This window comes from Prionailurus viverrinus, chromosome B3 (genome assembly GCF_022837055.1).
Source record: "Prionailurus viverrinus isolate Anna chromosome B3, UM_Priviv_1.0, whole genome shotgun sequence".
Taxonomy (NCBI): Eukaryota; Metazoa; Chordata; class Mammalia; order Carnivora; family Felidae; genus Prionailurus; species Prionailurus viverrinus.
Window position 1 is genome coordinate 79,994,967 of NC_062566.1, and position 24,748 is coordinate 80,019,714.

General features: G+C 37.9%; 2 protein-coding genes across 6 annotated transcripts in view; one reads left to right on the top strand and one right to left on the bottom strand.

Moving 5' to 3' along the window:
- The window catches only part of FAM177A1 (family with sequence similarity 177 member A1), a 28,031-nt gene extending 25,708 nt beyond the window's left edge, over positions 1-2,323 (top strand). Inside the window, exons 6-7 of one of the 2 annotated variants that reach the window (XR_007153351.1) lie at positions 2,083-2,088; positions 2,313-2,323. The gene's annotated coding sequence lies outside the window, so the exon portion shown is untranslated. The remainder of the gene's footprint in view (positions 1-2,082; positions 2,089-2,312) is intronic. The other variant, XR_007153350.1, reaches the window with a different exon arrangement.
- PPP2R3C (protein phosphatase 2 regulatory subunit B''gamma) lies at positions 638-24,556 on the bottom strand. Of its 4 annotated transcripts, none has more exons than XM_047864447.1 (13): positions 24,253-24,556; positions 19,188-19,315; positions 16,042-16,146; positions 15,279-15,391; positions 14,740-14,837; positions 13,040-13,110; positions 9,786-9,918; positions 9,325-9,380; positions 9,172-9,247; positions 8,310-8,446; positions 6,070-6,207; positions 2,955-3,041; positions 638-925 (listed from the first exon to the last, which is right to left on the bottom strand). In XM_047864447.1, exons 1-13 carry the CDS (start codon positions 24,299-24,301, stop codon positions 737-739), a joined length of 1,380 nt encoding a protein of 459 aa, XP_047720403.1. In that variant the 5' UTR covers positions 24,302-24,556; the 3' UTR covers positions 638-736. The 4 variants fall into 4 exon arrangements, with proteins under 4 accessions (XP_047720403.1, XP_047720402.1, XP_047720404.1 ...); XM_047864446.1 differs by having other exon boundaries at positions 24,244-24,554; XM_047864448.1 differs by having other exon boundaries at positions 2,982-3,041; positions 24,244-24,548.
- Between the last annotated feature and the right edge of the window lie 192 nt (positions 24,557-24,748).

Genomic DNA, 24,748 nt, shown 5'->3' on the forward strand with positions numbered 1-24,748 from the left:
TTTCCTTCCTTTTCAACTCTTTTTATAATTACTATTTCCTTTGGATCATAGTTCATGATATTTTGCCCTCTTCTAATCTTTCTTCTCATAAACAAATTAAACACAGAACAGTATAATTGAGAATCTTTACACTGAGTTAATTTCTCTAACAAAATCCTTAACGAAATGGAGTTTTGTACAGTGTAACCCTGGTACTGGTTAATAAAGCTAGACAGATTTTTAAAAATAGTGTTTTTAGTTGAAATATTAACTTGAATACTTTTTATTGAAACATCCTAAAAAGAAACATCACGTCCAAAGACTTCTAACCCAGAAATGAAATGGCTCTCTTCTAATGAATGGGTAAGTTTATAATCTCTGATACACTTAATGCTTTAGAAGACTCAAGGTTAAGTGACCACATATAAATAAATTATCCCTCAAATATGCAAATTCTTAATGTCTAATGTCAGAAATATCCCATGAAAACTTCATTTCTGAAGATGATATAGGTTTAAAGTGGACTCCTACCTTTACCAAATCACACTTGCCTTACTTGAGCTAAGTGGAACCAGAATTTACTACCTCCTAAAACATTTCATCCTATTGCTTTCCAACTACTGCAAACAAAATTCCAATAACCAGAACATTTGCTGTGTTCTATAGGCATATAAAGTATTTTATTTAGGCCAGCTTGAAAGGTTTTGCATGCAGCATTCAAGTTTATCTTAATGAACACAGTCTAGTCTTTGAGAGATCATGTATCATCAAGGTCTGCAGAGTTTTCATTGTCATTTGCAACAAGGGCTTCTCTGTTCTCATAAGTCCAGAAGCCATTCAGATCGATTAGAATGGTGGTGACTGTGTCTCCTTGATTACTGTTGATTAAATCCTGAAGAGAGATTTTCAAAGGATCCTTTGGTTTAACCATGTCAAAGATTTCATCCTGTGAGAGAGAAAAAAATACAATGAAACCTGGTACCTGATGAACTTAATTTCTTTCATATAGTGATGTGAAATTCAAGGCTGGCACTTGACCTCATGTAAAATTTTTTGTTCTAGTTTTTTTCTTTTCCATTTAACAGACAACTCCTTTTCCCTACACACAATCAAATTTTTACTGGAAGATTCCTTAGGTATGTGGTATTCCTTAGGTATCTCTCATCTTAAGAGAGAAAGAAACTGAGGCTTGGAGTTTCATCTGATCCAAGCTATATAGCTAATTAGTGGTAAAACTAATGCAGTGTTCTTTGAATACATGATAAGTATCTTATACTTTAATGTTGTCTTCTAATTGTTGGTAAAGCAAGGTCTTGATTTAAGTGCAAACTCAGCTCAAACTAAAAACTTAAATGCTTCCAGAGCCAAGATAATGACAACGCTTCATTTCCAATAGTGATGTCAATGTTTTATACTCTGGATCTAAGATGGGTGGTGGGTGAGGGACATTCAGTATCAAGGAATTCCAGAATGACCATGAAATTGTGCTAAAAGTTACTGGAATAGATGGAAAAATCTCTTCTATATTATGAGGTATACTATATGAATATTTACAAGGAATTAGATGCACGTTTTCTAATCTTTTTGCAGGAAAATTACTCAGGATTTAGTAGCATTTAAAGAGGGAGATTACATTTTAAAAAGATTAGAAGAATTCAGGTAAATGAAATCTATGAGCTTTTAATCTTGTATGTTTGTGAAATGTCCCTTTCTAGGTTAGTGGCAATTTAAAATTACTAATTCTTAGATTGCCTGTTGCATAGTTTCAGATTTGTCTCATTTATTATTATTATTGTTTTATACTTAATTAAAACTGGATGTGTTATTTTATTATTTACTTAGCCTGAACCTGAATCTGTACCAGATACTGAATGTTTTTCATAGCTGGTAAAGTCTACAAAAATGCTAAATAGCAGCACGTGTTTCAAACAGTGGTAGTTTTCATATTGTAAGACTGATGTCTCCGTAATAGTATCAAAGCAAGCAAGACCTTTGAAGTAGCAGATTTAAAAAGTGTCCAAACCTAAATATAGTTGATTCTTGAACAATATGGACTTGAAATGGATGGATCCACTTAGACATAGATATTTTTGATAAATACAGTATACAGTAAATGCATTTTCTTTTCCTTACGATTTTCTCAATATTTTTTCCCTAGCTTCATTTTTAAAAATATAGTATATAAAACATGTAATATATAAAATATGTGTTAACTGTTTATGTCATTGTTTATGTGAGGCTTCCAGTCAAAAGTAGGCTATTAATTAAGTTCCAGGGGGTCAAAAGTTATAGGTGGGGGAGAGGGGGGCGCCTGGGTGGCTCAGTTGGTTAAGCATCTGACTCTTGATTTCAGCTCAGGTCATGATCTCACGGTTCTGTGGGATCGAGTCTTGCATCGGGCTCTGTTGACAGCGTGGAGCCTGCTTGGGATCCTCTCCCTCTCTTTGCCTCTCCCCTGCTTGCACACACACTCTCTTTCTCTCTCAAAATAAATAAACATTTTTTAAAAAGTTATACATGGATTTCCAACTGCTTGGGTGAGCAGGGAGGGTATTGCCCCTAGCTCCTGTGTTGTTCAAGGGTCAACTATAGTTACCAAGTTAAAAATTCATTTTAACTTGGAATAGGCTGCCAAAGGATGCAGGTTATATGGATTCTCTTAATTTTCAATCAAATGAATGAATGCTTCCGATGAAAATACAGACTGACATGCTAAAATCATTAACTATACAAATCATTAGTCCAAGTGTGGTCTCAGTTACTAATGATTTAAATATTGGTTCAGAGCAAGTAACAGCAAATACTTGATTTCATTCACTTCATAGTTCATAAGTTTCTTTCATATAAAATTTCATTTAATATAGGTGATTATCTGTATTACATATATTAAAAGAAAAGGTAGAGGAGCCTGGCTGGCTCAGTTAGTAGAGCATGCAACTCCTGGTCATGACTTCAAGCTCTGTGTGGGTGCAGACCTTACTGAAAAGGAAAGAAAAGGTAACCTTGACATCTTGAAATGAAACCGGATCTTGTCCATGGATTTTCATTAGTTCCTGTATGGCCTGTATGGATAGAAATAAGTCTGTAAATAAAAAATGCACAACAGCCCCCTTCCTGTCCCAAGGCCCCTTTCTAGTTCCACTTCCTTTCCTATCAGACCACAAGCCTTATCATTTCAACCACTCTTGCCAATATTCTCAACTTCCTTGACCTTGCTTCACATCCAGTTGGCCAAACTTAAACAATTTCAGTGTAACTACCAACCTTTCAAGATACATAACGTTGCTATTGAGAATCCCAGAAAAAAAAGTCTACAGATTATTGCTACCATATAGGAATGGTCTCCAACCTCAGATCGGCCTTTACATGGCCTAGCGATTAATCTGTGATGCCTGATCCACTCATTTTCCAGGAATGCTGTTCAAACCCTCACCGTTCTTTTTTTTTTTTTTTTTAATTTTTTAATGTATGTTTATTTTTGAGAGAGAGAGAGAGAGTGCGGGAGCAGGAAAGGGGAAGAGAAAGAGGTAGACACAGAATCCGAAGCAGGTTCCAGGATCTGAGCTGTCAGCACAGAGCCTGACACGGGGCTTGAACCCACAAACCGTGAGATCATGACCTGAGCTGAAGTCGGCCACTTAACCTACTGAGCCACCTAGGCGCCCCATACCCTCACCATTCTTTAAGACACCCAATACGCCACCTCTGCCTCCCACCCTATACTTTGCCTTCTACTTGACAGAAAAAAATGTAAGCAAAACTCCCTCAAACTTTTTTATAACCTTTAAGAACAACAACAAAAAACCCTAACTAAAGAAACTACTGTGATCCAGTTGGACTAATAAATATTTTAGGTGAGAGTCATTCACTGGAAAATTCTTGGTAAATAGTCAAATAAATACGTTGCAGGTGCTTACTCAGTATGTGGTGCCACTGGTATCAGTGTGTGCACAGGGCATCTCTTTGAAGTAGATGAGAATCTTTAAGTACACCCCCAGCTACTAGAGGGGTAGACCTGGAGGTATGATCTAGAGTGCAACATCTAGGCCCACTTTATAACTGGAATACTGACGTACAAAGACTTTATGAACAGCTTAGGACTGCAGGACTCAGTACCAATAAATAATTACCTTAGCCCACACAACCAAGCCTAAATACTTTGATAAAATAAATGAGAGCAAGCAGGAGGGGCAGAGGGAGAGAGAAAGAATCTTAAGCACACAGCTCGATTTTGCGACCGTGGAATCATGACCTGAGCTGAAATCAAGAATCGGACACTAAGCGAATGAACCACCAGGCACCCCAATATAAAATATTTGACAAAATTTAGTATTATAAGAATGTTATAAAGAAATCTTTATGAAAAAGAGTTGAGGGTTTAATTTCCAAAAGATAACATTTACTTTGTTTTCCTAAAATCGAATCTTCATTGAATAGGTCTGCCTAAAGTGGGAGATCCCTATGATGAGTTGGTATTATATTCTTATATTAGCCATTGACTCAGTTTCTAAAAAATGTATACTAATACTGCAATTGTAATTTATCCTAATATTTGCAGTCATTACGACCTAGGAAATCATAATGGAAGTTTTAGAGAATTTAACATGAAACTAAGAAATACATAGTATGAAACTCAGAAACCAAATAGTTATTTTTAAAATATCTAAAATTTTTAAATGGCAAAGAGAAAGCCTCTGGAGAAAAATGGTTTATGAGAAAGATGTGAAAATGTCATTTTTATCATTTAAAAAAAGCCATTTCTTCCTACTGTTGTCTTAACCATATAAAAATCACTTAGTCTTCTAAGGTAATGGAATGAAATACTACTATACAAAATTATTCTACCAAATGGAAAAGTCACCAAATTTAGTAATGATTTGTCTTAAAAGGGCAGACATTCCTACTTTTATACCTTGTGCACCTGAAGGCTTATCAGATAAGATACAATTAAATTTCCCTTCAGAACTCATCATGTTATTCCCTGAGACCACCTAAGGTGCAATATAAGTACTTCAGCAATAATGTTTTCATGCTGAAATGTGGCACACAATTCTAGCCAGTTTTAAATTTATTATTATTCCTATTTCTAAGTTACTTTGTTTTTGTTTATTAGAGAGTGCACGTGTGACATGGGTGAGGGGCAGAGGGAGAGGGAGAATCCCAAGCAGGCTCTGGGCTGACAGCATAGAACCTGACGTGGGGCTCAATCCCATGAGTCTGGGATCATGACCTGAGCCGAAATCAAGAGTCAGATGCCCAACTGGCTGAGTCACCCAGGCGCCCCTAGCCAGTTCTAAAATTATTTTAAATATGATAATAAGGGGCGCTTGGGTGGCTCAGTCAGTTAAGCGTCCAACTTCAGCTCAGGTCATGATCCCACAGTCTGTGAGTGTGAACCCCATGTCGGGCTCTGTGCTGACAGCTTGGAGCCTGGAGCCTGCTTCGGATTCTGTGTCTCTCTCTGCTCCTCCCCTGCCTGTGTTCTGTCTGTATGTCTCTCTCAAAAATAAATAATATATACATACAAAAATAAATTTTTTTTTTTACAGCACAGCATTTAAAAGGATCTACTACTGGGGCGCCTGGGTGGCTCAGTCGGTTGGGCGTCTGACTTCGGCTCAGGTCATGACCTCACCATCCGTGAGTTCAAGCCCCACATCAGGCTCTGTGCTGACAGCTCAGAGCCTGGAGACCACCTCGGATTCTGTGTCTCCCTCTCTCTCTGGCCCTCCCCTGTTCATGCTCTGTCTCTCTCTGTCTCAAAAAAATAAACATTTAAAAAAATAAATAAAAAATAAAAGAATCTACTACTACCAAAGTCTGCAAAAGTTCTACCTTTTCTGAACTGTTTAATTGAAGCTTCTGTAGGATTTTACACATTAGTTTTTGATCACCAAAGCAACGAATTTCTCATGCATATCTGTATCTCCATGTCCAGTATAACCCCTTACATATTTGCACTTTTTTAGTGTTCTACAACTAATCTAATGAGCTTTTAGTCAATTTAAATAGGAAAAAAAAAAAAACCTAAAAGCAGACTTGATTTGCTTCTAACATCTATTAGTAAACGTTTTGTTAAATGAGACTTACCCTGAAGAAGTAATTAAGTGAAAAGACATTCAGATATCCTTTGTTCTCAATATCAAGTAATTTGAAAATATACTGCAGAGCTGCAGGTTCTTTTCGATTCTCTAACGCAAGAACAAAGTCCAGGTAGGTCTTATAGTCCTACAGAAAAGAAAAGGATGTTCATTAGAAGCCTTATTTGGAATTAACTTTTCAAGTGAGTATCTAATGAATTGAAGCCATTTTACAATCAAAGATGGCAATTTTTTTTAATATGAAATGAGACATTCACTTGTATACTTAATATTGGTTTCTAGGAATTCTACTTAGCAGTTAATCTGTACTGGGAATAGTCTGGGGGACACAGCTCATTTTCTTACGAGAGATTTGCTGCTTTAAGGAGTAATTTTCTTTGATTATGCCTTTGAAATGGACAGGACAGTGACCAAGCTATCGTACAATGCCACTAAATTAGCATCTTCATTTCAATGTGGTCAGTTTTGTGGGGGGGGGGGGGGGGAGTTTATCTGGAATGAATAGAATAGTATGTTTAAATAGTTACTTTGAAATACTGTTTAAACATTTTTAAATCAGATGATTTCCAGTAAGAAGCCATCTTAAGACTACCAGACATTCTACTTTAACTGAAACTGTTCTCCTGCAAAGAAATGGAAAAAAGCACAAATAAAAGCTAGAATGACATAAGGAGAACAGAAAGATTTCTCTACAAAAAAGGCATATTCAGATTACTTTTGCATGGTGAAAAGAACACTTGAGAGATTCTCACTTAGAAAAAAAATTTATATTCTTGGAAAATACTTTTTTAGGCTAACATTAAGAATTCCTTTTTGCATAAATTGCAATATAAAGAGCTAAAGAGATGCAGCCTCATCATGGTCTAACTCCATTCACAGTTGAAGCCTCTGGTTTACTTTATTCACCAGAAGTCATTAGAATAGTACAAGCTCCTCACTCTTGAGTGTAGACAGCCGTAGGAGTCACAAAGCAGAGTTTCTGCACCTTTCCCTCTTTTTCCTGTGCCACCAGCTATCAATTATGTTATTCAGAAAACTGCTATTAAAGCTAAATGATAAAACCTAAAACCCCAATTCTCTTCTGACAATATGACCATTTCTTTAAAATTTTTTTTTCAACGTTTATTTATTTTTTTGGGGACAGAGAGAGAGGGAGACACAGAATCGGAAACAGGCTCCAGGCTCTGAGCCATCAGCCCAGAGCCTGACGCGGGGCTCGAACTCACGGACCGCAAGATCGTGACCTGGCTGAAGTTGGACGCTCAACCGACTGCGCCACCCAGGCGCCCCGACCATTTCTTAACTGTCATTCATTTGGCAATTTATCAGATCCCTAACATGTGTTTTTAACAGCAAGGATGGTGATTTTAAAACGCTAGATGGGCACCCGGGTGGCTCAGTCAGTTAAGTGTCCGACTCGGTTTCAGCTCAGGTCGTGATCTCACATTTCATGAGTTAGAGCCCCACAGTGGGCTCTGTGCCGACAGTGTGGAGCCTGCTTGGGATTCTCTCCCCTCTTACCCTGCCCTTCCCCCGTGCACTCTCACTCTCTCTCAAAATAAATAAACAAAAAAACATAAAATACTAGTTAGAATTTCCTAAAGTATTTTGCATTGTTGTGATAAAAGGACAGGTGCATGTTAATTGTTAGGTACTAACATAGCCACTTACAGAAAATAATACAACCTGATTCTTAGATTTAAACCATGGCATCTGTGGTACTATACCTGACCTGGTAGTTTAAAGAATGAATCATCTATATGAAAACAGTCGATAGGATTTGCCCATTTGAGATTTTTTTTTTTGTTTTCTCACTAGTCCATGCTCTTCAGGGGAGGTGGGCAGAGGATAGGCTAAATGGGTGATGGGTATTAAGGAGGATACGTGTTGTGATGAGCACTGGGTGTTATATAAGTGATGAATCACTAAATTCTACTCCTTAAACTAATATTACACAGTATGTTAACTAACTAGAATTTAAATAAAAACTTGAAACATTAAAAAAAAAAGACGATAATGAAATGAAAATATTAAAATTTTGTATTTGTCCTGAGTCCATGTTTAAAGTGAACTTTCCTTAAGATCAAAGTCTCCAAAACTCAAACAATTTGATTAGTTCGGACTTTTTAAGATAGATGTAAAAATAATGCTGTATCACATCAAGAAAAGGGTTTGTGGGAGTTGTGGGAGCCTAAATTTTTAAAACTTATCAGAGCTTTAAACTACTACCATTTCTCCATCATATGTGAGACACTCCTGGAAAACACGGTCTAAGAAGACATTGGTCATGGTTGCTGTTCCATAGCGGGAGAGTTCTTCTTTACTGAGCATGCCATTGTGATCCTTATCAAGATTCAAATACTGGCCTTGGGAACAAAAGTTATAAAAAGACATGACAAAAGTAAAATTCTAATTAGAATACAAAAGAATAAACACAAAAAGTTCTTTCTATTGGCTAATACTTTGATTTTCAAACTATATTAGGGTAGTGCCCTAAGATCAACTATCCCTGGACTCTGTCACACCAGCCCTTAAGCTAGAACCAGTCAAAGAAAACCCATCATGAAGGCCATGGCCTTTGGGCTATTCCACATCATTATTTGTTTTCAGTTTGCAGGCGTTTAAAACTTTCCTAGGTGTTGAAATTAGAGAGAGATAGGGGTCAATAAAAAGCACTGAAATGTTAGTATTTGAAAGCAGAGATCAAGGATGCCAAAATGAATCAGAAGACCACCCAAGAGAATAGTGTAGCAGACTAATGAAATTAAAGGAAATAAGCAAACAGTCCCTAGAACACCTGCCTCCCTCAGAACACTGACAGCAGTGGCATTTTAATCACAATGCAAGATAATAGCTGATGTTCATAAAGATGCTCCTGAGTCATTAAGAAAGGGTCAAATTACATTCTGTATGTTCTGTTAAAGAGCAAGAAAATGACAAGTAAATTTTAGTAACTTATAATACTAGCTCTTAAGGTAATTAGAATACTTTGATCCTAAGCTAAATTAGCCTATGTATAAAACTGTTCTTTGAACAACAATTAACCGAGGAAAGGATAACTCAAATTTTAGCATTATGATAGGAACCATACCATAAACCCTTAAGGCAGAAGGTGCAGAAAACCAATTAGTTTCTTGACTCTCTTTGGACAGTTCCTCATCCCTTAACTAAATAAACACAGAGACATGATTAGAAGACAGTAACTGTCAAGTGATATAATTAAGTATTTTAAAAACATATTTACCTCCAATAAATCATCTAGGAAGCTGCATGCTAAAATATCTTGAATTTTAATTTTCCCTTTAAAGAACAAACACAATTTCATTTAAAAAAAATAGAGGAACTCAATTTTATAAAGGTATTTTAGAAGAGTAATCACACAATTGGTATTTTAAAGTTTCATATTTTACATCAAAAAGAACCAATTCTCTGTATATTACATAACAGGAAGAGCAAGTATCAGAACAGAATAACTGTTTTTTAGAACTGGAAGGAGCCACTGATTAACCAATTCATACACCATTTTAGAGGCTAGGTGACATGCCCAGTGTCACACAGCTCGTTATAGTTGGTGCAAATAAATCATAAAAAATATTTATATATTAAGGGCAATGACATGTTAGAAAAATAAATGATATCTTAATGACTGCTTATTAAGATTTAGAATAATATCCTTATAATATCTAAGATAAGATTTTCTTTTACCTGTTCTTAGAGGGTCTAAAAAGAAGAAGAACTTCCTAACTGCTGTACAAACATAAAAGGAGTAAAAAGACTTTTCCAGCCCATCTAATTGTGGCAAAGTAGGGATAAGTTCCAATATGTAGTTTTCTAAGTCCTGAAAGAATAAAACAAATCAAAATGTTAAATCAAAGTGTTAAATGTCTAATCTTGTTTCTTCATTAGATACTGGAATATTGAATTTCAGTCCTAAAAATCATTCAGCATTAATAGTATATTAACTATGTGAGTGGTAAAACTTAAATTAAATAATTAAACTACTTAGTTATATAACTATGTGAGTGGTAAACATATTAAATTGTGTTTCTACAAATTTATTTTTTATTTCAATTTTAACATATTTTTGAGTAATACATTCTACAAAATTCCAAATTCAAAAGGAACAAAAAGTATTCATTGAAAGTCTCGTCTGAAATTTCCTCTTCCCAGAGGTAACCTTATCATCTTCTGATGCATCTTTCCAAAATAACTTATGCACATACAAACCAATACATATATATGTGTATTTCTCTTTCTCTTAAAAATTTTTTTTTAATGTTTATTTATTTTTGAGAGAGAGAGAGAGAGAGAGAGAGAGAGAGAGACCGACCATGAGCAGGCGAGGGGCAGGGAGAGAAGGAGACACAGAATCCGAAGCAGGCTCCAGGCTCTGAGCTCTCAGCACAGAACCCGACATGGGGCTCAAATTCACAAGCCTTTGAGCTGTGAGACCATGACCTGAAGTTGGCTGCTTAACTAACTGAACCACCAGGAGCCCCTCTCTTTCTCTTTTTATGAAGGATATAGCAGCAAACTATGCAAATTCTTCTGTATCTTGCTTTTATCACTTAACATACTTTATAGTCATTCAATCCTGGCTCTCAAAGAGCTTCTTGCTTTTATTTTTTAAATTTTTGTATTTAAATTTTTAAAAAAATATTTATTTTTGAGAGAGGGAGAAAGATAGAGAGAGAAAGAAAGGGGGACAGGGGCAGAGAGAGAGGGAGGCACAGAATCTGAAGCAGGCTCCAAGCTGTGAGCTGTGAGCACAGAGCCTGATGTGGGGCTTGAACTCACAAACCATGAGATTATGACCTGAGCTGAAATCGGACGCCTACCCGACTGAGCCACTTAGGCACCCCAAGGTTCTTGTTTTTAAATAGTTATGTATTTTTTCATTGTACAGATGTACCATAATCCATTTATTTTCAAAAAAAAATTCTTATATTTATTTATTTTTGAGAGAGATAGAGAGAGAGAGAGCACGCAAGCAGGTGAGGGGCAGAGAGAGAGGGAGACAGAGAATCCAAAGCAGGCTTCAGGCTCTGGGCTGTCAGCACAGAGCTGGACGCGGGGCTCGAACTCATGAGCATGAGATCATGACCTGAGCGCTCAACCGACTGAGCCACCCAGGCACCCCAATTTTTATTTATTTTTTTGCTCTCTTTTCATTTTTTTAATTAATTCATTTTTAAATTTACATCCAAGTTAGTTAGCATATAGTGCAACAATGATTTCAAGAGTAGATTCTTTAATGCCTCTACCCGTTTAGTCCATCCCCCCTTCCATGAACCCCTCCAGCAACCCTGTTTGTTCTCTATACTTAAGAGTCTCTTAACGTTTTGTCCTCCTCCTTGTTTTTATATAATTTTGCTTCCCTTCCTTTATGTTCATCTGTTTTGTATCTTAAATTCCTCAAATCAGTGAGGACATATGATATTTGTCTTTCTCTGGCTAATTTCGCTTAACTTAATACACTCTAGTTCCATCCATGTAGTTGTAAATGTGTACCATAATCCATTTAACCAGTCTTCTACTGATGGACATTTAGACTGTTTCTAATCTTTTGTGATACTAAAAACAATACTCCAGGGACAATAAGCTAATTTTCCATTCACAGATATTATGAGAGAACATGGGACATAATTTCTATAAGTGAAATTGCTGAGTCAAAGAATGTGCATGTTCAGGGGCGCCTGGGTGGCTCAGTCGGTTAAATGTCCAACTTCGGCTCAAGTCATGATCTCACAGTCAGTGAGTTCAAGCCCCGCATTGGGCTCTGTGCTGACAGCTCAGAGCCCGGAGCCTGCTTTGGATTCTGTCTCCATCTCTCTCTGCCCCTCCCCCACTCATGCTCTTTTCTCTCAAAAATGAATAAACGTTAAAAAAATTTTTTTTAAGAATGTGCATGTTCATAATTTTGATAGACACTGGCAAATTTCCCACCTTGCTCCAAAAGCCCACACCTACTTTACACTCCCACCAGCAAGTCAAGGCTAAACCAACAGTTCCCAAATTGTGCCCCAGGAATGCTGCAGTAAGCTCACAGGGGTGCAGCAGGGTATTTTCAAAATTTCAGGAGAACAGTGACATCTGCCAGAGAGTACATAATAGATGTCACTATGAGCTAGAGCTATGAGCTCAAGGTAGTTCACATTTTCAACACTGATTGAGATATGTGCTTTTTAATGACATCAGTCTTTGCAAAGCTAGGTTCTTGATGGTTGTGGTGATAAAGCAAGTACCACAGGAAAATTAGTATGGAATAGGAAATGAGGATGACTGTCCAATCTAATTGCCAAGTTTGACTACCCATACATTGCTCCATGGGCACAAATTCCGTTAGTAATTGTAATTTAAGAATGAAGCAAAAATATTACTTATTTTCAACTTATGTGTATTATTTTTTCAAATGGCTAATACAATAATAAGCTTAATGGATACTTTCATAAATTGTTTAGAACCAGCTGGTTAATAAATGCAACTGTTAGGTATTTCTTTTGATGTAGAGGAACTATGCAAAAATTACGGAGATACTAAGGGCACCATGAATTGAGAGTCTGGGAAACCACACCCTATTTTATATTCCCTTCTTAAATGCATTAACGAACTTTTTGATCTTTGTCAGCCTGAAAAATTCCTGGCCCTATCATTTATGACACTCATGAATAACCAAAAGCTTTCCTCTGTTTCTTTAATGAGTTTTAATGCTGTTAAAACACTATATTCTTTTTATTTTCTTTTTGAAAGGCTCTTTTTAGAAGTTGGAGAAAAAAAGTTGGAGGAAAAGAATCTAAAAAGGAATTCTTGTGGTCAATGTACATTTTAAAAGTTTTTTGGGGGGAACACATTATTTGCAAAAACAAAAACAATATAAGAATCACCTGTAACCCAACCAGTGATAACTACTGTTAACATTTTGGTGTCTACAGTAATTATTAAAATAGGTTAATACTTACAGATTCCCGAAGGTACCCTTGTCCAGCAACATCATATAAACTGAGTCCTATTCTTGTTTGATGAAGCCAAACTGACAATACATAAGAAGATGAAATGTAATTTTAAGATCTGTCCTTTAGCATATATTTGGATAAAAGGAGATAGACAGCTAGATTAGGGGGACAAACTAGTAACTCTACAAACATTTCTCACACATATATTACCCCAAAATTGTTTGTAATGAAATATACCATATAATTAATGGCAGGTATCAACACGTCTACCCTGCCTAAAGTGACAATAAAGTTCATGCCCTTGAGAATATTGTTCTACATCCATTAAACTTGGTGTTTCACCAAAAAGGGACAGCAATTGTAATGTTATGCCTTCAATGAAGGTGCATTTATTCTGCCGAGGTTATTACTGTGACTAAGTATTAGTTAAAAATCATACATCTAGAACTTCACAGATCTTTCTGGAACTTAATAGGAATCATAACTCCAGGTTGTTTAATAAAAACTCCTAGAATGTGATGCTACAATTTTGAATTTGAAACTATCCTCAGGCAACTCAACCTACAATACAGCTGACCCTTGAACAACATGGGTCTGAACTGTGTGGGCCCACTTATACATGGATTTTTTTTCAATAAATACAGTATAGTACTATAAATGTACTTTCTCTTCCTTATGTTTTTTTTTTTTTTTCTCCAAGTAGGCTTCATGCCCAGTGCAGAGCCCAATGCAGGGCCCAATGCAGGGCTTGAACTCACGACCCTGAGATCAAGACCTGAACTAAGATCAAGAGTTGGAGACTGAACTGACTGAGCCACCCAGGCACCCCTTTTTTTTAAGTAATCTCTACAAACAACATGGGGCTCGAACGTACAACCCTGAGATCAAGAGTTATACACTCCACTAACTGAGCTAGCCAGGTGCCCCACCTTACAATTTTCTTAACATTCTTTTCTCTGGTTTCCTTTATTGTAAGAATACAGTATGGAATACATATAACATATATAATATGGGTTAATCAACTGTTTATATTATTGGAAAAGCTTCCAGTCAATAACAAGCTATTAACAGGTCAGTTTTGGGGGAGTCAAAACTTATACTCATTTTGACTACATGGGAGGTCAGTACCCCAACCCTTGTGTTGTTCAAGAGTCAACTGTATATTGGTGAAATAGAATTACCAGTGAATTAAAATAATTTAAATCACCATACATTAAAACTCTTGGTTTAGCCTTAATATATAGTATGTATGTATGTATTTATTTAATTTATTTAGAAAAAGAGAGCATACAAGTGGGGGAGAGGGGCAGAGGGAGAGAGAGAGAATCTAAAGCAGGCTCTACACTCAGTGCAGAGCCCAACGCGGGGCTTAATCCCATGACCTTGGGATCACGACTTGAGCCAAAATGAAGAGTTGGCTACTTAACCAACTGAGCCACCCAGGCACCCCTAATATTTTTTAGTTAGTATCTTTAGGATACATGTTTTTGTTTTGTTTATAATAATGAACCCAGATTTATGGTAAGAAATCTCAGCTCTAGTAAATTCCAGGAGAGAAATGGAGTAATAAGAAAACAAATCTGGGTGAAATTCTGCTATTCAGACTTACTAAGAGAGTTGTTTCACATGGAAGGGATACTATAAAAGCATGTACCAAAAACTCTTTGATTCCCAGAGGAATTTAAGCACAATGAAAATGAAATCACCTTTTCTCATGACATAATTGAAGAATTGCATAATAGAAATTCTTCCATAAGAGTCTGTATGAAGGAGTTTAGCAAAGACTTTTGCTGTAAAAAACTGCCTAAGGAAAGGAAATAAAGATTAAAATCATCTGCCAACATAATATAAAAATGACTTCTATACTGAATTAGTTAACAACAGCATGAATCCAAAGAATTAAAAATCAAAACGAAAAAAATCAAAGTGATAATCGTAGTTCAAAACTTAAAATATTAAGTCATACCTCTTTGTATTTTATCATCCTAAGAATGAAAGCCCATACTGTTGTAAATAAATGTACTATATATATATGTAGTTGCAAGGTATGTAAATACTCCATACTATAAAGTATTATTTCTTTTAACAACTTCATACCAATAGAATTTTGACTAATTTTATTAAACTTGATTAATAACTCAAATGGACTCAAATTGTCACCCCACTGGCTTATTATTTTCATTAACATTTATTTGAGGCATTTAAAATGTTTAACATACTCCTTTGTTAGTTATACTATTCTTACTTGCACTTTGGTCCAGCTTTTTCACCAACTTTCAAAAAATTTTCATAATTAATCATTGCTTCCTCTCCAATCATAGGTGGTGTTTGGTGCTTATCCAGCAAAAACCATAAGTTCTTAGGAGAATTGCAGAAATGAAGATGTTACAGTTAACAAAACAAAATTTAACATTGGTTAAATGTGTTATTTCCATTAAAATGGTAGCCTGATAGAAATTTAGTATTAAGATGAATCTTATCCCCTATTATCCTTTTGATTACTAAGAACATAATACAAATAGCTAGCATTTATTGAATGCCTAAGTTTAAAGTTTTCTTATACAGCACTTCCTTAATCCATATAACTATGTGACATAGACACTGTTATCTCTACTTTATAAATGAGATTTGGAGCACAGAAATGTTAAGTCCACTGTCCAAGATCACAGAGCCTGACTAGGATGTGAACCCCCCCAGTTTGACCCCATACTTGTGGCTCTCAACTTTGGCCTTGTTAGAATCACCTAGGGACTTTATTTTTTATTTTTTTCCAATATATGAAGTTTATTGTCAAATTGGTTTCCACCTAGGGACTTTAAAAAACAAAACTATTTTGGGGAGAACTGTGCCCAAGCAAGTTCTGCAGCTGACTTTGACAGGAACCATTGCTCCAGGGCCTTCACCCACTCTGCAGCAGTGATTCCATTAAGAAACCCTGAGATCCTGTATGACTTTAGTACAAATACAAAATAGCTAACGTCCAAAGCAACCTTTTATTCTATGCTTACCTGTAATTCTTCATTATCTAATAGTTCTCTGCTTTTCCTCTGCAGAAAGACAGCTCTGGATTCCTCTCTTAATTTTTGTAGTAAGACTTCATCTTCAGCTGGCAGCTAAAAATACACTAGAGTTAATTTCTCTACACCTAAATTCTAGGATTTACACAGTTTTGGATTATGTAAAATATATTTGGCCTCATAAAATAGTACATAAATTAAGTACACACCCTCAAATTACTTTTTGCATCTCAATTTTTCTTAACTTCAAGTTATTAATTTAAAAAGTTCATTTAGGGGCACCTGGGTGGCCCAGTCAGTTCTAAGTGTCCAACTTCAGCTCAGGACATAATCTCATGGTTTGTTGAGTTTGAGCCCTGCATCGGACTCTCTGCTGTCAGTGCAGAGCCCATTTCAGATCCTCTGTCCCTACCTCTCTATGCCCCTCCCCTACTTGTATGCACACACACTCTCTCTCTCTCTCAAAAATAAACACACATTTAAAAAAAAGATCCACAGAGAATTCAATGATCAGCAAGACCATATCCCTGCCTAGAAAGAACTAACAGTCCAGCCCAAGTTTCATTTTATATTCTCAGAGTGCTCTTTCCACTATAACCTTAGACTGACAGAATGAAATTAGGACTAACTGAAGATAGACCGCCTTAGCAGAGTATGACTTCTGAGCCTGGATGATCTTACTCCTTGGAAATGGTCAAGCCAGTGTCTATTATGTTCCCCTCCAAGTAGAGGGTGTGCCCACTGGAGTGATTTCCATAAACAGGGCTTAAAAATGACTCATTCCAATTCGACTTCAAACAATTTGCTTCAAGGATTTCTTCTTCCATATCTCTGCCCCATTAAATGTGGCTAAGTAACCATAATCCAAATTAGCCATGATTTCCACCTTTCATTTCCAAGAATTAAGATGCCATCCCTCCCATGAAAAGGAAGAAGTACTGGGAAGTAAGGCTGGGGATGAAACTCTGACTGTGCTCCAGTGGCTAGTCAACCAGCTAATCTGCCAAGGAGAGAAGTGGTGACCAAAGATAAAGATACTAGGTTCTCCAAGGCTGTGGAAAGACAGAGAGAGAAGAAACAACAAAAAGAACATCCCACAAATCCGCATCTGCAGACAGGAAACCATCTGGGATCTGGAAGAGGTCACAGAGAGAAGGAAGAAACAGAAATGGGACATAGGGGTTTCCCTCAGGAACCACAATGGCAAGCCAAAGGTTAGTACTGGAAATACAGGAAAATGGACTCCTGGGTTCAGAAATGGGATCATATCAACATCTAAGGGCTGTTCCTGGGTTAGTAAGATACTATTTCATAATCCTGATTAAATGAAATCATGAATATAAAATGCTCTGAAGTACACTGGCACTCAATAAATGTCAATTCCCTTCCTGTGCCCCCAGACTACCGAAAATTTTCAGTTGTCTAGTGGACTGTTTAAGAAATTATGAAATACAAAAAGCAGAAGTATGTATGATATCATCCCATTTTTGCTAAACACATACATGTACACAGAAGCATGTAGAAGAATTCATGCAAAAATACTTATATGTCTGCAATGTTATGGGAAAATATCAGCTGTATTTTCTCTTTTCCATGACAAATGTGGCTTAGTTATATAATTTTTAAAAAGATTTTATTTTTAAGTAATTTCTACACCTGATGTGGGGCTCAAACTCATGACCCCAAGATCAAGATTTGGATGCTCTACCAATTGAGCAAGCCAGGCACCCATAGTCATATAATTCTTAAAAGACTGCCAAACAGTATTATAAAAAGGTTTCCAATAAAAATGGTTTACTTGGAAAAAGTTTTTTTTTTTAATATGAAATTTATTGTCAAATTGGTTTCCATACAACACCCAGTGCTCCTTCCAACAGGTGCCCTCCTCAATGACCATTACCCACCCCACCCTCCTTCCCACCCCCCCCATCAACCCTCAGTTTATTCTCAGTTTTTAAGAGTTTCTTATGGTTTGGCTCCCTCCCGCTCTAACTTTTTTTTTTCCTTCCCCTCCCCCATGGTCTTCTGTTAAGTTTCTCAGGATCCACATAGGAGTGAAAACACATGGTATCTGTCTTTCTCTGTATGACTTATTTCACTTAGCATAACACTCTCCAGTTCCATCCACGTTGCTACAAAAGGCCATATTTCATTCTTTCTCATTGCCAAGTAGTATTCCATTGTGTATATAAACCACAATTTCTTTATCCATTCATCAGTTGATGGACTTTTAGGCTCTTTCCATAATTTGGCTATTGTTAAAGTGCTGCTATAAACATTGGGGTACAAGTGCCCCTATGCATCAGCACTCCTGTATCCCTTGGGTAAATTCTTAGCAGTGCTATTGCTGGGTCATAGGGTAGAACTATTTTTAATTTTTTGAGGAATGTCCACACTGTTTTACTTGGAAAAAGTTTGTACTTGAAGAAATAAGTTTGTACTTGAAGAATATCTGGGTAATTCACTTATATTAATACATTGCTCCTACTTTCTTTGTAAATATTGTTATAATTGAGTTTAGAAGGTAACAGGTTTAAGAGACATTCTGCTAAAATTCCACAGTTAACTTTTCTACAGTGGTCACATTTTACATAATACTAAATAGGTCTTATTCCTTCAACTTCAGCTCTAAGTAGCTTTCTTAAGGTCTTACTGTTTACTATAATCTTTATCAAAGACTTCATGGTTTTGGCATGAGGAAACATAATTGAGTCTAACTTTTCAAGTTTTCCATTTTAATCTATTTTTAAGTTCAACCTTGAGCAAAATGTATTATACCTTAGAACACGAGTAAAAGACAAAAGTTAAAAATGGTGATCAGCCAAGTAAACCTAAGTCTTATAAAAAGACAACATAATCCAACAGAATACCTACCACAAATATCCATAGGAAAATGAGGAATAAAAAGCCAGTAACCCAAAAAAAGGGGGCCAAGTAACAACTTTGTGTTCTTACACCAATTTATATCAAGCCCTGAGATATATCAATTCCAAAACAATAAGATCAACTACAATGAAAGACTACATAAAATTTTAAATATAATCCTGTATTTATACAAAATAAAAGATGCTGATCCCATTTTAAAAATTACATTTCACTTATAAACTCTGTAAGACATTTGCTTAGATATCACTTACCCTATAATAAAACCGGGGAATGGTCTTATAGAATTCATTTGTGTTTTTCCTATCTCCTTTCCATTCTGAGTAGTATTTGGTAAATAAATCCATTTCTTCATCTTTTAATTCTTGTTCACTTTTTTTTTCTGGTAACAAAATAGATTAAAAGGGAAAAGCACTTTTGGAATAAGTATTTTTTACCATAGGGTAATTACAGTGCAAAAAAGACATTGAAAATTGTGCTTAGATACTGAACATCTATATTAATTTTCTTGAAACAGGAAGAATCACTATCTTCCACTGAAAAAGCCTCCCCTGCAACTTCAACCATATCTCAGCTGCTCCTTTCACTTCTTTTTATCACTATACTTGTCTCTTCCTCAAGTCACTGCCTCCCTTACAGACTTCTGGCATGTTCATGATTCATTCCATCAAAAGTACTTACTGAGCACCTACTACGTATAGAGCACTATTAGACACTGGGGCTAGAGCAGTAAGAAAACAGTCCTGGACCTCATATGAGTTTCAGCTTGCAATCACTGTTCCTCTACCTAATGCAAACCCCGTCCATCTGAGCTCAGACCTCAGGATGCTATTACCCACCAAACCACCTGCAGCTGGCCTATAGCCATCATATTTAGTCAGTCTGCCAGTTTGTTGACCATAGCAACTGGTGCAGTGTTCTTCACCTCAATGTCTTGCATTAATCATCAAGGAAGGATAACGTTTATGATAGTAACCATGACACCTCAACTCTGAAGAGGGGGTCACCTCTGTCACTCAGTTCCATGGCAAGACCGCAGATCTTATCTGCTCCTAAATATACTAACCTTATATAAAATCTTAAACTCTCATATACCCTCAGATAACTTTTCTCTCCTCCTGGTATTCAAAACCTCACTGTCATCATACCTACACTTGAGCCTCACTGAAATCTTCAATTCTGGGGTCTATTTTCTCAATAGTTTACTTTCCTCCTCCTCTTCCTCTTTCCACTTCCTTCCAACATGCCTATAGTTGTTCCCCTAAACCTCTCTTATGCCTGCATTTCTGCCACATGTGCCATGTTAATTCCTAACCTTGGACCACACTGTCGATTCTCTTATTTTCTGGCCATTTATTTTTGTTACTCTTTCTTCCTCATTTCAACTTTTGTAGTGTGACTTCTAAGTCCCAAGTGTATGTCACTAACACAGACACTGCTCTTGAACTCTAAACTCATACATTCAAAACAAAATATTTTCATCCTCACACTCCAACACACCTAATAATTTCCTATTCCTCACCTCACTACTCTTCTCCTAATTCCATGTTTCTATCCCAGTTAATGGTATTCATCCAGTCACCCAAGCCCAAACCCCTAGAGTCATTTTCATTATTTCACTCATTCTTTTTTCACTCAACTATTCTAGGGACACACAAATATATGTGTGAGTGGACACATGCACATGTGTCCATACATACACACAACACTTTCAACAGTGTCTGGGAAAGCTTCATGGAGATGAAACTGGGCAAAAAACTGAAGAAGGCAAGGAAGCAGGCTATCCAGATATCATGGGAGAAGGGCATACCAGGCAAGGAAATAGCCAGTGTCAAGGCCCTAAGATAGAGGAGTGTGCCTGGTGTGTCCAGGGAAGAGGGAGGCAGTGAGTGTGGCTGTAGCAGAGTGGGCCAGAGGAAACATAGATGAGGGAAGGCAGATTAATGGGAGACAAGGCCACTAGCTCATTGGTGAGGGAGAGAGCCACCAGAAACAATTAGGAGGCTAATGCAGCAATCCAGGTGACACATGGTGGAGGCCTGGATCATGGTGGCTGCAATGGAGGCAGTTAGGAGTAAATATTCTAGATATATTTTCTTTTTAGTCCCAGGATTTGCAAACACACTGGATGTGGATATCAGAGAAAAAGAGCAGCTGAACATATCTCTAAAGATTTTGACCTGAGCAGATGGGGTGGCCAATATCAAAAAGGTGGAAAGCTACCAGTGAGCAAGTTAGAAAGGAAAGCAGGAGTTCAGTCTTGGATAAATTAAGATTAAGATATCTATTACAGGGGTGCTTGGGTGGCTCAGTTGGTTGAGCATCCGACTCTTGATTTCAGCGCAGGTCATGACCCCAGGGTCATGGGATCAAACCCCACTCCTCACTGAGCATGCAGCCTGCTTAAGATTCTCTCTCTCTCTCTCTCTCTCTCTCTCTCTCTCTCTCTCCCTCTCTCTCTTTCTCCCTCTGCCTCTCTCCTGGCTTGCGCACGTGCTCTCTCTCTCTCTCTCAAAAAAAAAAAAAAAGATTCCTATTAAAACCAAGTGGCCATGTCAAGTAGGCAATTAGATATATGAGTCTGGCATTTGGGAAGTGGAAATACACATTTAGGAGACAAAAGCAAATATACAGTATTTAAAGCCTTAAAAATAATGGTTAATTTCACCATGAAGGTAAGTGTAGATAGAGAATAGAATAGAAGCTGACCAAGGACTTAGCTTTGGGCACTCTGATGGTAAATTGCTGGGGAGAAGAAAACAAAGATTGAGAAGGGATGACTGATGAGGTGAGAAGAAAACTAAGGGAGTGTGTCTCCCAGAAACCAAGAGAGAAAAGTATACTTAAGACGAGAGTGAACTACTATATCCCTGGCAGGTCAAGGAAAGTGAGGACTAAACACTGACCACTGGAACAACACAGAGATCACTAATGATCTTGACAAGCAGGAATTACAGTACAGATTTAATCAACAGGTTTTTTTTTAAGTTATTTATTTTTGACAGAGAGAGAGAGACAGAGCATAAGTGGGGGAGGGGCAGACAGAGGGAGACACAGAATCCGAAGCAGGCTCCAGGCTCTGAGCTGTCAGCACGGAGCCCAATGTGGGGCTCGAACTCAAGGATGGCGAGATCATGACCCGAGCCGAAGTCAGACGCCCAACCGACTGAGCCACCCAGGCACCCCATAATCAACAGTTCTTTTAACAAGCAATAATATAAGGTGAACAGGAAAATGAGGCATAGCTAAGAGGTAGAAGTTTAAGACAAGAACATTTCTTAAGGTGAGAGAAATACCACCATGTTTAAATACTGATAGGAATGACTGAGAAAGAAAACCTGGTGCAGGAGACAGAGACAACTGCAGGAGTACACCTTTGAATAGGTAAAAATGGGATCTAGCACACCACTGAAGGAAACAGCCTTAAATAGAAGCTGTACAACCTAAATGATTTACTTATTATTTTATTTATCTCTCCCAACACTAAAGCTTAAGTTCTACAAGGAATTTTTTTTTTAATCTGTTTTGTTTACTGCTATAGCCTAGAACAGTACTTGGCACATAACAAGCATGCAATGGGGTGGGTTTAAGAGCGAAGCAGAGGGGACGCCCGGGTGCCCCAGTGGGTTGGGCGTCTGACTCAGGTCATGATCTCACAGCTTGTGAGTTTGAGCCCCCACATCGGGCTCTGTGCTGACAGCTCAAAGCCTGGAGTCTGCTTCAGATTCTGTGTCTCCCTCTCTCTCTGACCCTCCCCTGTTCACACTGTGTGTCTATCTCTCAAAAATAAATAAACATTAAAAAAAAAAAAAAAAGAGCAAAGCAGAGAATGGGGCACGTGGGTGGCTCAGTCGGTTAGGCCTCTGACTTTGGCTCAGGTCATGATCTTGTGGTTCATGAGTTTGAACCCCACATTGGGCTCTGTGCTGACAGGGGCATGGAGCCTGCTTCGGATTCTATGTGTCTCTCTCTCTGCCCGCCCCCTGCTCGCACTCCGTGTCTCTCTCTCTCAAAAAATAAATAAATGTTATAAAAAATTCAAAAAAGAGAAGAGTGATGAGGATGTACAAGTACATGTAACTTTTCCTATAAACGGCACAGAAAAATGTAGCAAAAGCTGGAAGGAGATGTGAGAAGAAATGTTTTTCTGGGGCGCCTGGGTGGCTCAGTTGGTTAAGCGTCCGACTTCCGCTCAGGTCATGATCTCGCGGCCCAGGAGTTCGAGCCCCGCATCGGGCTCTGCGCTGACAGCTCAGAGCCTGGAGCCTGCCTAAGATTCTGTGTCTCCCTCTCTCTCTGCCCCTCCCCTGCTCATGCTCTATCTCTGTCTCTCAAAAATAAAATAAATGTTTAAAAAATATTTTTCTTACATGGAGTATATTATAACATGTTTGTCAGTTGATGGAAATGATCCAATAAAGAAGGAAAATCTGATAACAGCTGAGAGAGAAGATGAGAGTGAATAAAAGAAACGGAGCATGATCTAATGTTGGAGTGGAGGAATTGTCTCAAATAGGAGCAGGGACAATTAGTTCATTTTAACAGTAAAGGCAGAGTGTATGGGCATCTACGGTGAGGAAAGGGCTGATAGAAATGGTAAGTGGGAACAGGTGAGCTCCGACTTTCTCAAATACATATACAAGTTCATCAACTGAAGATAAAGAGTAGGTAGGGTATACTGGAGAACTGGATGTCTGGAAGATGAGAACTGCCAGAACTGAGTGTAAGGAAACAAGGAATATGTGTAAATAAATGACTGAAACACTTCCTTTAGGTTCGTGGACATGAACTAAAAGTGAGACCATTCACCATGGTTTCGTTTTTCTCCAGCCACTTTTGGCTACCCTGAAGGCACGTGTTAAATAGGAAAGATAGTTTTAACCAGGTTGGTTAACAGGCAAGCGTGAAGGTGAAGGGAAGGGATAAGGGAAAAATATATTATGAAATCTAAAATGTATTAAGGAGGGAAGTAAAAAAAAAGTGTGATAATAAAAAGACAAAAGAGCAATGGATTATAGGTGATAGTAGGATTAGAGTTGTTGGGACTGGGATTCTCAATTATTCCTCAAAAGCCTAGGTCATAGCCACGTAAGTTGGTGCTAAGGTAGCTCCTCATTCCGCAACTCCTTTTCCCGGGAAGTGGGGATCAAACCTTTCAGTAACCCTAAATCACAGTCCAACTGCCTTTATCGAGAGAGCTTCCTTAGAAGCGTAAAGTGCGGCTCCCAGTAGCTGCTTCTCCCGCATCTCCCCGCATCTTCAGGAATTTAGGGCCTGGCTATCTCTGCGAGCAGCCCCTCCCAAACTCACTGTTAGTACCGGTGCTGGGCGTCGCTAATCGCCGGCGAAGAATTTCTTTCCAGTCCATGGCTGACTCCCGCGCAGAAGCTCCTGCATTTGCTGTTTACTAACCGCTCCACCCCCTACCAGCTCAGACAGCAATCACCGCCCAACCCCGTAAAGGTCAGGAATATTCAATCGCCATGTTGGACATGGGCGGAAGTCGGCTGAAGAGGCGAACAAACGATTATTGCCACTGCGGCGAATACGGCTAATCACGTTAACAGCGGGCAACACGGACTTGAAAGGGACGTTAAAAACAATCCTCTGCAAGTCAGCACCCAACTTCACCAAGTCCAATTTGTAAGGTTCAGGATAAGGAAGCCCCACGTTGTTCTTTAACTTGGGGCTTAGGCGCGTATGGGCCACGTGACTCAGGAGTCCTTAAGCGTTTCCGGCCCGGGGACGGGGCGGGGGGGAAGGTTTTCTTCCTTCACAATTTCTTTTCATTGCTCATTGCTGATATCTAGAGGCC

Excerpts from the sequence above, each read along its gene's own strand:
- PPP2R3C (XM_047864446.1), bottom strand. The coding sequence starts at position 24,301 with ATGGACTGGAAAGAAATTCTTCGCCGGCGATTAGCGACGCCCAGCACC. Across the intron at positions 16,147-19,187 it reads TTCCCCGGTTTTATTATAGG|CTGCCAGCTGAAGATGAAGT; the intron begins GTAAGTGATATC and ends GTGTATTTTTAG. Across the intron at positions 6,208-8,309 it reads TCACATATGATGGAGAAATG|GACTATAAGACCTACCTGGA; the intron begins GTAGTAGTTTAA and ends TCTTTTCTGTAG.